The sequence below is a fragment of the Saccopteryx leptura genome, chromosome 7 (assembly GCF_036850995.1).
Source record: "Saccopteryx leptura isolate mSacLep1 chromosome 7, mSacLep1_pri_phased_curated, whole genome shotgun sequence".
Lineage (NCBI taxonomy): Eukaryota > Metazoa > Chordata > Mammalia > Chiroptera > Emballonuridae > Saccopteryx > Saccopteryx leptura.
In genome coordinates this window covers 53,925,441-53,941,806 of record NC_089509.1, presented here as the reverse complement: position 1 = coordinate 53,941,806, position 16,366 = coordinate 53,925,441, and the positions used below count along the sequence as shown (strand labels likewise).

Sequence of the window (16,366 nt, the reverse complement as noted above, 5' to 3'; positions counted from 1 at the left end):
TGAAACAGCTCTATTAATACCACATTTTACAGAGTCACAGCTACAAACACAAAAAGGCTAAGGAAACTTGCAAGTTTATGGGGTCGCACAGCTCTAAGCAAGAGGCAGGATTTGAACCCAGGCCCTCTGGCTGGAGAATTCAGACTCTTATACATATGCTACATTCATTTCATAAATATACAAGCCTGAATATTTAGGGAAGGTAATATGGTAACTCTCTTTAATGTTGTCCCAACTGAATTATCAGCCATAATTTCACATTAGTGTTATAGTAGTATCCATTAGAAACCCACCCTCACGTCATCTTCCTTTCTCCTTCCTCAGAGCACAGATTCTCTTTTGCCACCCATTTCTCTTTCTCTGCACTCTCACAATGCCTTTCTGTAGCAATGCAGTGTACAGAGCGGGTGTTTAGAGTGTATCTTTGGATAAAATAGTATTGTCACGACATCACCTTGTCTGGTAACCCAAGTCCGTACTCTTGTGTTATCTCAGTTTCTTACTAGGGAAATCCATCAGACTTGGTGTTCACTGGTGTGCATTTACACACAGCTTTTGTTTGGGGATATCTGGAAATAAATAACTAATCTCACTGGCACCAGAATTTCAGTACTAGATGAGGTTATTGTGAAATATACTGGTATCCGGGGAGGAAAGTATATCTTTTGACTAATCACTTAGAATACAAACACAGACTGTAAAATAGTCAGTATATGACTGTTATTTTTTTAACTGTCAAAATGTGGGGAATTTGACTAGTACAAGGGTTTTATAGAGAACGCTTTCTGGAGAATGCCTGGCTTAGTTTGCCAAAGACGTGTTGGCTCTGCTGCCTTGCCTCGGTTTCGATTCAGGAAGGTATTGAGCAGCAGAATCTCTTTCGTGTGGTTGTTAATGATATTGCAGTTCCATAGAGCGGAGTACTTACTGTGCTTTAGGCCAGATGTTATCCTAAAGAACAAATAGAAACTTCTAGTCCTGACAAGTATTCAAGCATAAATTGAGACACAGGGACTCAAAAATAAGAAACAACTTGCTCACACAAAGGTTTCGTAGCCCTAGTGGTAGAGCAAGAAGACCACAATCCCCCGGGGCCTCGGTGTTCCCAGTGTCCTGTGTGGACGTGAGGCAGAGAGAGCACCTGTGAGCAGAGACAGGGCTGGGAGGAAGGAGGGATGAGCTCAGAGATGATTACCGAGTCGGCATTAGAAACTAAGGGAATGAGTTTTATTTGGGGGAAGCTGGGAAGGACAGGAAGTCATTTGATGAACACTGAGTAAACAGGTTCAGAGCCCCCTATTTTTTTGGAAACTACAATACCTAGAAACTGAAGTTCAGTGTTACGAGCACAAACTTGAGAAGCTCTAAAGTAACAAGCAGCCCTATCCAGCCCTTCTCAGCTCACGTTCCAGGTAGGAGATTTTTTATTTTTGAAACCCAGGTGCACAGTCAGGAGAAGGGAGAAAACAGTGACACCCATCCTTTTAATGAGCATTACTACTGGGAAAGAAATTAGCATCACCCTGGATTTTATGTGATGTCAGTTAAAATGAAGGTATTTTATAGCACTTTACAACAAATTAGAATCAACTAAATTGAAAATAAGCCTAGCAGCTGGGATAAGTAATCAGGTAAGAGGCCAGTTTTGCTATTTTTGCTTTGAGCTGAAGACAGAATTTGAATTTCTAATGTCTCTGAGGTTCACAGTCGGGGACTGTGATTTCCGGAATGATTGTTCAAGACGCCGGCAGCTCAGCCTTGCCCTCGGTCCCCCACTTGCTTAGCCATGCTCCTGGGAAACTGGCCTCAGCACAGACGCGTGTACCCCAGAGAGGGGGTATGAATTAGTGCAGGACGGAGCTCCGCTCTTCACAGCACAAGCGAGAACAGACTGGAAATAGATGACCCAGAACAAAGCAGTAAATCATCCACATTAACTGAGACATTCATGAAAGGACTGAAATTCGTATGAAGACACTATGGCCACTCGTGAAAACAGCCCAAATCCTAGGAGCTCTTAAAACACTTTCATGTTTTAAGAACATGGTGACTGTGTTGAGCTATGCAATTGCATGTGGTCAGGGTGCCCTGACATCATGAAGACTGGCTCTAGTGAACAGCATTGTACAGCACAGCTTCCCTCCATGCTCGTGTTCCTGGCGTGGATTACCGGGCGGTTTTAGTATCTGAAATCTGTCCGGAAACTGTGGAGGAGGCCAAAAGAAGTTTGGTGATGATAATGGTACAGATAAGTGGCCCAGGGTAAACCTGAGTTTGGCTTGTGTGGGCAAAAGAAAGAGGAGAAAAAGGTGAGCAGGAGAGAGCTGTTACCATCAGTGAAACTTTGCAGATCGCTCAGAATTTACATGTTAAGAAGGCAACAGAAGATAAAATGTTGCTTGTAATTATGGTCTATAGAAATAGGCCATGTTGAGTACAGTAGTCCCCCTTTATCCATGGTTTTGCTTTCTGAAGTTTCAGTTACCCATGGTCAACCACAGTCTGAAAATATTAAATGGAAGATTCCAGAAATAAACGATTCCTAAGTTTTAAATTGCACTCTGTTCTGAGTAGTGTGACAAAATTTTACACTGTCCAGCTCCGTTCAGTTCTGTCCCAACCCTGATACGACTCCTCCTCTCTTTGTCCAGCTTACCCACCCCACGTACGGTCCCCCACTGGTTAGTCACTTAGTGCCATCCTGGTTATTGTACTGACTGTCGCAGTACCACAGAGCTTATATTCAGGTAACCCTTTTTTGATTAATAATGGCCCCAAGCCAAGAGGTGTGACGCTGGCAATTCAGGTGTGTAACACAGAAGCTGTAGAGTGCTTCCTTTGAGTGAAAACACATGTATATACGTAGGGGAAACAGACTGTCCAGGTCTGGACTGCCCCCAGTTTCAGGCACCCCTGGGGTCTGGGAGCCGGCCCCTGTCAGTGAGGGGACTGCTGTATATAACTTTTCATGGTTTCCCCTTTGTAGCTGATGGATGAAATGAAGTGAACTGATTTGCATAAAACCTATGTATTTAGTGTCCAGTTAACCTTAGAGAAAAATAAAATTGGCAGGTTTCTTTCTACTGACAAGCTTTCTACTTGAAACATTTTTCTCAAAATATTTCTGTTTTTTATCTTAAGGATATATATTACGATAACTTTTCAGATAGCTAATTACTGAAGCAGCAGATAATTTGATAATGGAAAAACGGGACCTTCTTCCCCAATTCTTTGATAGTACTTCTCCTTCCCTTATCAATAGCCCTGGCTTGATTTTCAGTATTTTATACTTGTAACTTTGGATATGGAAAGAAGAGGTATTAAATTTCTGTCACCGCTGCCTTTGGGTCATATTATTCACAAACTGTACCCTATGGCAGAGGAGTGAGGAGGAAGAGCTGACTCCTCCACTAGAGGGTCACATCCATCATGACACCATGGAGAATGGGACGGGTCTCGCATGAATCTGGCTCATAGTGAAAACGTATCTTCACTATTGAGCTCCACTCTAGTGCTTGAACCCTGATCAGCTGACTTGGGAATTGTTCAGGGTGGTTCTTCACTGGTTTGATAGATCACTGTGTTCTGAAAACCTTAAAACATGTGCCCAAGTCATAAAGGATGTCCACTGTATTTTGTGGCTTTGGTAAACATGGGCGCAGAGATTTGAGTAAATTTATAGAACAGGAGTTCAAATGTGCTGACCTGTTATTTCCAGAGAAATGGCCTTGCAGTACCTCTCCTCTGGGTTTTGTGCTGCCCCCTCCTGGCTGACACATTTCTTAGCAATGAGTGTTGAAAAAAACCAAATCGGAGAAATACTGGTATCATTTTTACTTTCCATCAGAAAGTAATTTCTCATTTAATTTTCTGAAAGGTCAAGGTACAGTTAATTCTAAATTAACTATATATTATTAATTCAGATGTGCTGAAGATATAAGTTGGTGTAGAAAATATATGAGAGTACTTTGGTCATTTATATGGATTTCATGTCTGTGAAAAGAAATGATTTTGCAACTAATTGCATCATTAGTCAAATTTTCTGAATCATTGATGTGAAAATCCATTGTTACTGGAAATAATTTGGACACCTTCTTCATGTTTGTATTTTACAGTGGCTGCTAATTTACAGAAGATTGTAGATGATCCCAAAGCTTTAAAAACCTTGACATTTAAGTTGGTAAGTAGAAAGTTATGGAAAGAAGGTAAATATTTTGCTGTGCCATCAAATAATAATAGACGTTCATATCCTGCTCTGTAATTTTGTTGCTGCTGTTTTTTTCTTTGAGGATCCATTCTTTCATCCCTCATTTCCTGTTCAGCATTTCGGAATATTTTCTGCTCATGGCCAGAAATTTCCATCAGCATAGCTTGTTCTTTTACCATCACATCCTTTATGCAGAGCGGCCGCTTGAGTAATCTTGAACGCCATACCACTGTGCTCCCAGTTTGTATGGCCACATGACCATATAGAACAAAATCAAACTGAATTCCAAACAACACTGCTTTTTTCTAGGATTATGACATTTGTTGTTTGGATGATGTATATCAGAGTTTTCAATAATTTTTTAGACGAGCATTTTATTTTGTTTTCAATGAAAGTTAACATATATTAGTTACAGGTGTACAACATAGTGATTAGGCAGCAAATAGGTATTGTACACAAAGGGTCGGTCATCTAGACTTGAAATTGCTTGCAGCATTCTGACTGCCCTTGATACAATTAATTTATAATTTTAAAATGAGTCATTTAGTGTACAGTTTGCTACAACATTTACTAAAGCATTCCTGAAGCTAAAGCTGTATATTTCTAACTTTTCATACATTGAGGCTGGTTATGTTAGAAATGGTCTATGGCCCTGGCCGGTTGGCTCAGCGGTAGAGCGTCAGCCTGGCGTGCGGGGGACCCGGGTTCGATTCCCGGCCAGGGCACATAGGAGAAGCGCCCATTTGCTTCTCCACCCCCCTCCTTCCTCTCTGTCTCTCTCTTCCCCTCCCGCAGCCAAGGCTCCATTGGAGCAAAGATGGCCCGGGCACTGGGGATGGCTCCTTGGACTCTGCCCCAGGCGCTAGAGTGGCTCTGGTCGCAGCAGAGCGATGCCCCAGAGGGGCAGAGCATCGCCCCTGGTGGGCGTGCCGGGTGGGTCCCGGTCAGGCGCATGCGGGAGTCTGTCTGACTGTCTCTCCCCGTTTCCAGCTTCAGAAAAATACAAAAAAAAAAAAAAAAAAAAAAAAAAAAAGAAATGGTCTAGGTAATTGCAAGCAATTATAGAACAGCTCACTGAAGGCTAGTGAACATAGACAACATTCTAATTCCACATTTCAAACCACAGTCATAGGTTCTCGCAGAGAAGAGATGTTCCAGCAGTTTTTCTGCACCATGGATTTTTAATTTAATAACTGGGGTGGGGCACAGAAGTGCAGAATACTGAGCATTCTGGGGTCATTGTAAAACCGAGAGTGGGTGGTCACGGCCCGAAGTGGAGAGCAGTCCAAATAGTCAAAAGTGACTATTTCTTAAACGTTTTAACAAACAACACATGGTGACTGATTCCTAAACTATTAATTAATCTTACCATGGGCCAATCAGAATGCTGCAAGCAATTTAAGGCCTAGATGACCAACACTTTGCTGTATACAACGTGTATTGATGATCTGTCTGTTTTATTTCTTGTGAGAATTTAACAGAAAAGGCATGTAGCCAAAGATGCTAAATGGTTATTAGTTACAGTAAATGTAAGCCTGGTGCTAACTTAACTTTGCAGGTCTTGCTTCTCATCTAATTTCAGGTAGGTAGTCTATGTGATAAATCCTCTGAAAATCTTTGTGTTTTTATTTTATCTGAAGAAATTCTTTGTTCTGATAATTAAACATTTTATTCAGGTAGAATGAGAGTGATAAATTGACAAATGAAAATTTTACCTCCTTGCTTGGGATTCTTCTGTCAACTCTTATGTTTCTAATTCACCCACATCTTTGTAAACATGTTTCCTTTATATGAAAATATATTGATGAGAGAATGGCAGCCTGTGCCAACATTTCAGGCAATATTTATGTTTTTGGTTTAGTTTGGTTTGGTTTTTTCTGAAGTGAGATGCTGGGAGGCAGAGAGACAGATTCCTGCATGAGCCCTACCAGGATCCACCCGGCATGTCCACTAGGGGGCAATGCTCTGTCCATCTAGGGTGTTGCTCCATTCTTACTGGAGCCATTCTAGCACCTGAGCCAGAGGCCATGGAGCCATCCCCAGCGCCCGGGCCAACTTTGCTCCAATGGAGCCTTGGCTGTGGGAGGGGAAGAGAGAGAGATAGAGAGAAAGTAGAGGGGGAAGGGTGCAGAAGCAGATGGGTGCTTCCCGTGTGCCCTGGCCGGAAGTTGAACCTGGGACTTCCACATGCCAGGCTGACACTCTACCACTGAGCCAACCTGCCAGGATCATATTAATGTTTCTTTATTAATTTTTTATACCATTAGAAAGAAATCACACCGCCTCAAGAACATTTCCCTAATTTTGAACATGTAAACAGAGAGATGAGAGTCTAGAACTTTCGCGCCAGCTTATTCCCACTGTCTCTAAACTTGCTTCCCTATAAAATAGGAAGAGTACCCTTGACCCTTTTCTGCTACCGCGGGTTTTATAAACAGGGCTACTGGATTCTCTAAGCAGAATAATAGTGTGAAACTCCTCCTCCTACGCTAATCAGTTTATTACAGTATCTTCTTGATTCTGTCCTGTTCATCCCCATTTCCAGCATCCTGGTGGCATCCTCCTATTGTCCCAGCTGATCTTCCTGCCTATAGTGTGCCACCTCTATGTAGCACTCTGTGGCGACAGCCAGAGTAATTCTTCTGCAGTTCCAAAATGCTCCAAATACTTGAGTGGTTCTCCACCACCGTCATCTGAAACTCAGCCCCCTGGACGTGGCTAAGGAAGCCTTCCCCGATCGGACCTCTCTTTAGGTCTGCTCTCTGCCTCCCCAGTGTGCCCCACCCCGCACCCTCATCCATTCATTCTGTCTCCCTGTTCCCTACTGTTTTCATCTGTTGGCACTTTGCATGTCCGTCTTACTAAAAGACCCTGTTTTCCCCACTTCTCTAGGCCTCTGTCTCACCAGTGCCTAGGCCTGTCCCAATTTGCAGCCTGGTTTTTACTTTCTCTGATTTCCAGTCCTGGCTTAGGTGCTCCTGTATTCTCCCCCATAAGGATTACATTATATTGAAACTGTGCAATCTTATTTGTAGCTCTAATAAATCTAGAGACTTCCAGTGGACGGAGATTTCTGTCTTGGATCCCCAGGACCTGGCACAGTGGCTGGCACAACAGGGGCCTGGTAATAATTAAATTATGTCAGAAAAATACAAATCTCATTTAGAAAAACTTCAGTCTGATCTCAATAGGACAGTAACATCTTGGTAAAAAACCAGAAATTCAAATTTATTTGCCTTCATTCATCAAATTGGTTATTTTACTGAAGAGTAAAAGATCAAAGTATTTCATAAGCATTTTTCCTCATAAGCCACTGCTACGTGTAGCCCTTTATCTCTCAGCTGTTTATCATTAGGATCTCAAACCTTTCCTTGCTTTCTGAAGGAGAGCATTAGGGGCCTGACATTTGTCTAAAGAACTAGACAGTGGTTTCACTCAGGGCATGACAAGACACTTTAAAAAATTACTAGTGCCCGGTCCTACACCGGGTGCTCTTGGTGCAGCCTGGGCTCTGGGAATTTTGAACACATCCCTGAGAAGCATTCTACGTGTAGGCTCCTTCTCCAGTCTCTCCTCTTCCCACTCCCACAGCTATTAGAAATACTTGGTTCAAGTTTGAAAATATGTCTGTTCTTATCTTGTCTGTCAGCTTGTATAAGAAAAACAATGGCACAGGTGAAAGGATATTGGTTTCATAAAGAGGTGCATTTACTTTTTTTCTCTGTCCAATCTTTAGCTTTTTAGATCTTTAGATTCATTTGACAGATAATTGAAGTGTGATATCCATTGTTGACATAGCCAGGGACAGGCAGATCAGAAACTTTTCTTTTAAATCACTTTTAACAAAGTGGTTCAGGCATAGAGCATTGCAGCTCAAGTATAATGTGTTTTGGGTTTGAGATATCTGTACTGTTTTGCTATTGTTGTAAGCCGTAACAGAAAGCTTTATAACTGTTTTTTAAATCAGTTTTTAATTCGCTACCTTGTAATTTTGTAAAGCAAATGATTCTTGCTGCTTTCATGTAGAATTTTTTGAAGTTGCGTTAGTGAAAATAGGAAGTAAGAGATTTAACTTGCCCTTGAAGATAGAATGCAGATTGTAAATCCGTGTAATTACCATCCAGCTGGTACACATTTCCATGAGCAGTATAGATTTTAGTTACTGAGGTTGAGTAACATGCCTTGCAGATAGCAATTTCCTGAGCATTTCAGTAATTAACAATAAAAGGGCCTTATTAATAGAGGCTTTCAGCTTTGACATACCTGGAGGCTGCATGACTAAGGTGACATTTTCCAAAGAGCGTAAAGCTGGAAACTGTCAGTTCAGGAAGGTCCATGTTGCAGCTCTCCACCTCTAAGTGTGAAACAGTGGCCCCAATCCTGGCAGTGTCAGCTTTACCTGGAAACTAGAGACTTGATAAAAATATAAATTCCAGGGCCTAGCTGAGGCCTAAGGAATCTGTGGGCTTTAACAAGCTCTCTAGGTGAGTCTGATGCAGGCTACAGTTTGGGGACCATTGCTTCAAAGGAAACATGGAGGCTCAGTAGGGTAGCACAGTGGTTCTCAAACTCTGCCAGGTCTATGAATCGCATCGGGAGCTCACAACATCCCAGTGCCCAGGCCTACCCTCAGATCAGTCGCAACCTCTGGGGTGAACAGGGGCATTGCTATGTTTTCAAACTCTCTGGGTGGGTCCAGAGTGCACCCAGGGTTTGGGGTGAAGGAAATCCTTGTGGTTGGTAGTGGAGGATTCAGGCAGCGGCCAAACCTGCTGGTCCAGCAGGATGGGTCCAGAGCTGGGCGTTTTCAGAGGTACAGACACGAGTGAAAGCACGCATCATTCTACTGGCATGCTAAGTGCCTGCTCATGTATACATTTCCCTTTGAAGCTGGGGTTCACAAAATGTGGGTCCTGGAATTCTGGGGTTCCTTGACACCCTTTTTAGGAGATACTGGGTGTGAAAACTCTTCCCAATAATACTAAGGTGTTACTTACGTTTTCCATTGTGTTGATGGAGGAAAAGCCATAGTGGGGAATACTGCTGATGTCAGTGTGGATCAAGGCAGCAACACGGGACTGTATAGTAGCCGTCAAAGCCGTGCACACACTCAGTCACTAAAAAAATAAAATATACAACAAAGCCAGTTTTATTTAAGAACTTTCCTAGTAAAGCAGGCAACATTATAGATTTTATTAAATCTCTGCTTGAGGACACGTGTTTTGAATCTGTCTGATGAGCGGCACTTCTTCAGTATGCTGAAATACAGCGATCATGTCCAGGAAAAGCAGTTTTAAGACTGAGTTGTGAGCTGAACTACTCATTTTCCTCCTTATTTTCCATGAAATACCATTTTTACTTTGAAGAATAGCTGACAAACTATGGCTATTCAGACAAGGGATGTGGCAGACTTTTCCAAAATGAACCAAGTAAGCCTGGCAGTTCAAGGAAAACAACTGACATTATTTATTGTCAATAAAAAATGTTAGCTTTTGAACAAAAAAAGGATTTTGGAAAACTGTGTCTGCCACTTTATATTTGACAGCCCCCCCCCCCCCCCGCCAGGAAAGACTTTTCTGATGAGATGGGTGATATTAATGAATACGATTTGTTAACATAGTATGATGACATGTTGATATTGTATAATGAAATATGTCGATATTGGAAAATCTCCATAACTCAGTCATGCTGAAAAATCATGCATGGGTAAAAGATCTATTCAGACTTCCATGCAAGATAACGGAGTAGGTAAATGCTGTGCTTGCCTCCTCCCATGACCACATCAATATTATAGAACAGCTGTCATTGGGAACCACATGGAAACGAGCTGAACAGAAGTTCTATAACTAAGGGTATAAAGAAGCAGCCATGTCAAGACTATTGGGAGGGGCGGATACACAGAACCAGCAAGTCCCACACCCACACATGGCAGTTTAGAATCAGGAGAACAATCTTGGCTGCTCAGATCCCCCCTGAGGAGGAGGGTTCCCAGCCTGGGGCACCTGTACCAGGAAGAGGAGTCCCCATAGCATCAGGATGTGAAAACTAGTGAGAGTTGCATATGAGTGAGAAGAGGGCTGCTGGAGACCCAGGAGTTCCTTTAGAAGAGCTCGCACAGGGACTCCCTCACTCACAAACTCACTCGCTCTGAGCTCCAGTGCAGGGGCAGCAGGTCAAAAAGAGTCAGGAGAAAGGACATGAATTAACTAGCCTCAAGGCAAAGGCTGGAGGGGTCAGAAACACTGGCAGGCATCATTGCTCCTTTGTTGAGTTCTTCCTCCAACCCAGCCAGCAGGCCTGTACCAAATCTGAATCTCCATTAAGCTGGCTGATGCTGTTCCCCTCGGCACTGGTGATTCCCTGAGACCCCCAACCACACCCAACTCACACATCAGGCCCAAGCCTGCTAGTGGCTTTTTCACACAAGCAGCCTGCCTCAGCTCACCTTGTGAACTTTCCAAAATCTCTCAGAAGTCCACAAATTCCAGACAAGCAGCAGCTGGCCTCAGCGTGCCCTGTACCGCTTACTGAGCAGATCCAAGCTTGGCACAATTGATGACTGGTCTCAACTGGCATTGTAACTTCCATCAGGTGGCCCTAAGCCTGGCATAAGTGGCAGCCAGTGTTGGCTGTCCTCAGTCCATATAGTGGTACCCACCAAAGGGTCCCTACCTCAGTAGTTGTGGCAGCCATCCTTGGATCACAGCATAGCCTCCCCCAAGTGCCTCTAAGTCTATTACAAGTGGCAACCAACCACAAATCCCTTTGTAGCTTCCACCAGGTGACCCCAAGGTGGGCATAAATGGAGGCTGACCTTGACCTGCTCTGAGCACCTCCCAGGAAGCTCCAGACCCACCAGAACACCACCTAACCATCTCCACAAACAAATCCAAAGGATAGACTCAGCTGGCATCTGAGCTCTGCTTAAGTAACTCCCACTCTGTGGGGTTAGCTCTTGTAGAAAAGCTTGCCCACTGTAGTCATGGCCAGCCCTCACACCCAGTCATCCTGAGGATTAGTGCCACCTACTGATATGCCAACAACAATCAAGGCTCAGCTACAACAGGTAGGCACACAAAACCCATACATGTGTCCCTGCTGAAGTGCTCAGGTGGCCAGGGAGATTACAACACTGGGGCCTATAGGACCCCTACTATGTAACATATCCCAAATGAAAGAACAGGACACATCACCAGAAAAAGAGCTAAATGAAATGGAGCCAAGCAATCTACCAGTACAGAGTTCAAATACTGGTTATAAGAATTCTCAATTAACTTAGGGAAAGAATAGATGAATTCATTGAGAATTAAAAAAAAAAAAGTCATAAATGAAGAATACAATAACTGACATAGAGAATATCAATACATTAGAAGAATTCAACAGCAGGTTAAATGAAGTAGAAGATCAAATCAGCAATCTGGAAGACAAGGTAGCAGAAAACACAAGAAAAAAACAAGAACAGGCCAACAAACTAGAAACAAAATCACAGATACAGAGAACAAATTGATGATTGTCAGATGAGAGTGGGGGTAGTTGAAAAAGGTGAAGGGATTAAGTATAAATTACCAGTTATAAAAACAGTCATAGGAAAGGGAATATAGTCAATAAAATTTTTGTAACTATGCATGGTATCAGATTGGTACTAGATGTATTGGGGTTATCACTTTGTAAGTTATTCAAGTGTCTAATCACTATATTATACATCTGAAACTAATATAATATTATATATCAACTATAATTAATTAAAGATCCATTCAAACTGCAGGGTCGACCAGTATATTGCAATATAGCAAAGTATGGGAAGTTCAATGCTGTGATTTCAGATTCCAGATAACAGCTAAGTTTTAAGAAACTACCTCTTGGCCAGTTTTGGTATAGTAACAAACACTGTCCACAAGTACCGTATTTTTTGCTCCATAAGACACACTGACCATAAGACGTACCTAGGGTTTTAAGGAGGGAAGTAAAAAAAATATTTTGAATGAAATGGTGTGTTAAAATATTTAATAAAATATACCACAATAATATTTCAACAGCAGTATTAACAACCATTAGTACTGTTATTAACAAATAAGAAGAGACTTTAATGTACAAATACTCTCCTAGTTGTCCAGGAACCCGCAGCAGCTAAAAAAAAAAGTACATTCACTCCATAATGTATGGACATTTTCCCCTCCACTTTTGGGGAAAAAATGTGTGTCTTATGGAGTGAAAAATATGGTAACTAGAAGGCTGTTAAAATATTCATGGGAAACAACAAAGCAATAGATTAAATGCAGAAGCAGGTATGAGAATCCAACCCTCTTCTATTAAGACATTTAAAAGATTTGCTAAATGTAAAGCAATGTCAATCTTTGCAAATTTTTCTTTTGTTTTGGCATAAATTGTTATTTTCATGAAGAGTTTATATTAGCATGTAATGGGTTTTTTTGTGTTTAATGGATTTAGTAAAAATATTTTAGAAATTTCCTTTTTAATTTCTAAGGCAGTATAATAAATACATATAACCTACATAATAAACATGTTTAGTCTTTAAATATATTTTAATAACATTTGAACATTAAGATATGTAAAATTTTTGTTTTAATTTCTAGGAAAATTTAGTACAGTAAATATAACCCACATAAACATAAGGTTTTGAAACTCTCGATAATTTTTAAGGGATCCTGTGAGACCATAAGATTTGAGAAGTGCTGCTTTGAGGGTCTCTGCTTCCTTGTCTCTGGATTTCAGAATCATTTACATATTGCCCCGTTAGTGTTTTGCAGGCCACAGTGAGATAGACAAGGACTCAGCTTTGGTTCCGAGAGAATAGCACCGAGGAAGGGCCGAGTGCCTGGGAGCAGAGCCAGGCAGCCTGGCCTGTGCCTCTTTGCCGGGAACAGTACCTTCCAGCGTGGCTGCCGGAGGCCCTGGGGACAGAGGGTGGGAGGTGGACTCCCGGAAGACTCCCTGTGTGATGCACCCACGATGATCACTGGTTTAACCACCCCCTCTTGTAAATTCTCACTTCCATTACTCTTCACTAAAAATACTAAAAAAATTTAGTATTTTTCTTTTATTTCTATTTGGTAAAACCGCTACTGGGTCTTTTGTTTTTCTTTCTAATCATTTTAACCTCCTGCTATTCACATTACCAAATTCCTGATGTAGCTTCCAAGTGCCCTGATGTGCTTTACACCTGCCAGTCTGACCTTTGTGTTGCCAGTAGCAGTCTGTCCTCAGATGTATGGCAGTTGTCTCTTAATTATACAGATGGTCTCTGCCTCCATTCAGTGGGTTGAGTAAATGACATTGTTCACACACAGTAGCTAAGCAGTAGAAGGGAAGGGTTAGGGAGATAAAGAAACAGATAGTAGAATGAGAAAATCAGTAGGAGAGGTGAATATTGCAGTATCAGTATGAAAACACCCACCAGAAAAATCTCAGCAGAAAAGTCTTCTGTGCCTCTAGTACTTTGTTAAAAGGCATAAGGAAAGGAATGTTTCTGATCTGCCTCTGGCACTGCAAACAATGAAAATTGTACTTTGGTGAATAATTTATCTGTCGAGTATAACTAGGGAAATCATTGGATAGAGCACAAAGTAAATTTTTTAAATGCTAACTAATGTTCCTACCCTTTAGGCTACTGATTTTCTTATATAAGCGTAACTACTCGCACTGAATGTTATTTTAAAGGTAATTATTTTAAAATATTCAAGTTATGTGTTCTAATTAGCTGCTTATTTTAAAGGAAAACGCAGGGTCGACAAAGGGCTGAGTTTATGTGCTGCTCTGGAGTGGTGCTAAGCAGGCACATGGTGATGTTTGGAAAGGGATTTTCTTTCGTCCACGAAACTAATTATTTTGACAATAATTTAGCAAGAATTAGGTCAAGAAAAGGTTTGTGTAGTCTTTTGGTAACTAGTTGCCCATTTCCAGTCACTCATCAGATTTTTTCTCTCCACTTCCGGTGCTTATTTATATACTGTCCAGTTCTGATTTATGTACTGTCGTGATGTGTGTATGTTTGTGTGAGAGAGGTGAGAAGGAAAATAGAAGTAACTTAGGAATTAGGACTGGTCAGAGGTTTGATAGGCAATAGCTTATTTCCAGTTTCTTTTGATCTTGAGGAAAAATAATAAAGTATTTGACATACTATAATTTGAGCCAATTTTAGGCAATAAATATGTCCTAAATTATTAAAACAAAATTCTATTATGGAAAAATATCTATTAGGGCACCTTTACCTATAAAAATTACTCTGGTGTTTAAATAGCAGTTATCTATGAAGAGGCATTCCACTACTTGGTAACTGCTTTTTTTTATCCTGGCCAGATTTACAGAGGAGATGATTTTGGTAAAAACTAAATTACCCCGAGTGACTTGTTAGATCTCTTCTGCACATTTTCATAATATACATTCTTAAAAGTATTATTAAGGAGCTCTGAGTTGAAAGCATATTTAAAAATCACTTTAGTTGTTGAAAACTGGGATGCAGTTTCTTGGCAGTCCCACAGCCGAGAGCCTGGGCGCAGTGTGATTTAGCAGTAACACATCACCCCGCCCTTCTCTGTACTTGATAGCATGATGACCAGATTTCTTACAGCAGTTAGCTCCCACCATTCCTTTGTGAGTTTGATTCTCCTGGAAGAAGGGAGGACACGCGGTCTTACATTGAATATGCCTTTGCTTGGTTTTGCTATCACATGAACAAGTCTATAAAAACCAGCAGTGACAAACCAGCACTCAAGGGTTTGTTTTTCTTTCTCCCCATTTTCAGGCCTCTGGCTGTGATGGATCTGAGATTCCTGACGAAGTGAAGCTGATCGGGTTTGCTCAGTTGAGTGTCAGCTGATACATGTCCCTTGGTATGCCCCGATCTATCATTGCTCCCCTGATCACACTCCCCATAGCCTTACCCCCCAACATCCTCCCCACCCCCTCACTCCCAGTTCCCAGCAAAATCGGAAGATTGTGAAGAGGCCAGCTTTGATGAAACGGGATAAAAAAGAATTTTTTTAACTTAACACTCCGAGTTCTGCTTTATTCTCTAGCAATCCACAATATAAGAACAAGCAAATGCCACAGCTGCACGACTGTTGCTAATTTTTCCAAAAGCTATTTAATATTCTTAGCAATTAATTTGGATATCCCTTAAGTAAAAAGAATCTGAAATACACTCAGGTGGTTCTATTTATTGGCAACAAAAGGAATTTTTTCTATCAGAAGCTATTCTTTCATTGTTGTTCTTTCTGTTATACTTTAACTGTATATCTGACAATGCTGCCTCGTTTATGTTGTATTTAGAAATTAATATACTTATTAAGATTTATTAGCCAAACTTGAATTCTAGTTTTAAAACTGTGAATTTTATTTTTCATATATTTATGCATTACACACCTTAGCTATGAGAAGAAAAGGTTTTGATTATATGCTTCTTGCAGTAAATCTCTTGTTATTTAAACAAAAGTTTCAGGTCTATCTTTGGAGTATTTATAACTTCTGATTTTTGAAATGACTGAATAAAGAACTAGGATGCTTATTCTTTTGGTTTGTTTGTCTAAAAACCAATCCACAATCTGACTGTCTCTTGGGAGAGGGAGGTGCCTTGCAAACTTTCATATTAAGAATGTGCCTGAGGCTGCTTTACTCTAGAATAGTCTCAGTTCTAAAATGTCCTCTACATAAAGTGGCATCTGTAAGTTTTGCTTCATTGAAACATTTAGAATGTGATATAAAATGTTGCCATTCTATTAAATTGCTAATTATGTACCCATCTCTGATTTGACTTCCTTAAATGATAGGATTTGTTGTCCCAAAGGTTGATAAACTTAAAAATACCAGAATCTAAATTTTTCTTGAAATTCTGCAGAATACCTAGTTGGAGTGAAAAATAAAAGGAGGGGGGTGTGCAATGACTAAAAGGTCAAATGCTGTTAAGTTTCAAGAATAAATACTTTCAACTCAAGTAGCCCTCTGCTTGACTCTATATTATGGAATATAACCCTTAGGATTTTTAAAATTGGAATCTGAACTTTCAGGGAAGTGGGCTCCCAGGATGGTACCATTTGCTCTTCCCTTGCTAACCCTAGATATGGCAGCTCTTTAATGTCCTTTAAAAAGCAAATATATATTACTAAGGAAAAAGAAAAGTTATTTATAATTGCCTTGTCATAA

The 16,366-nt window shown here is 40.9% G+C and overlaps 1 protein-coding gene across 5 annotated transcripts in view; it reads left to right on the top strand.

The window, feature by feature from the left end:
- STK39 (serine/threonine kinase 39) overlaps positions 1-15,731 on the top strand; it is a 323,837-nt gene extending 308,106 nt beyond the window's left edge. For all 5 annotated transcript variants that reach the window (XM_066346005.1, XM_066346004.1, XM_066346003.1 and 2 more), the window contains 2 exons: positions 4,116-4,180; positions 14,970-15,731. In XM_066346005.1, the coding sequence (XP_066202102.1) occupies positions 4,116-4,180; positions 14,970-15,044 (140 nt within the window). In that variant the 3' untranslated portion in view covers positions 15,045-15,731. The remainder of the gene's footprint in view (positions 1-4,115; positions 4,181-14,969) is intronic.
- Positions 15,732-16,366: the final 635 nt, after the last annotated feature.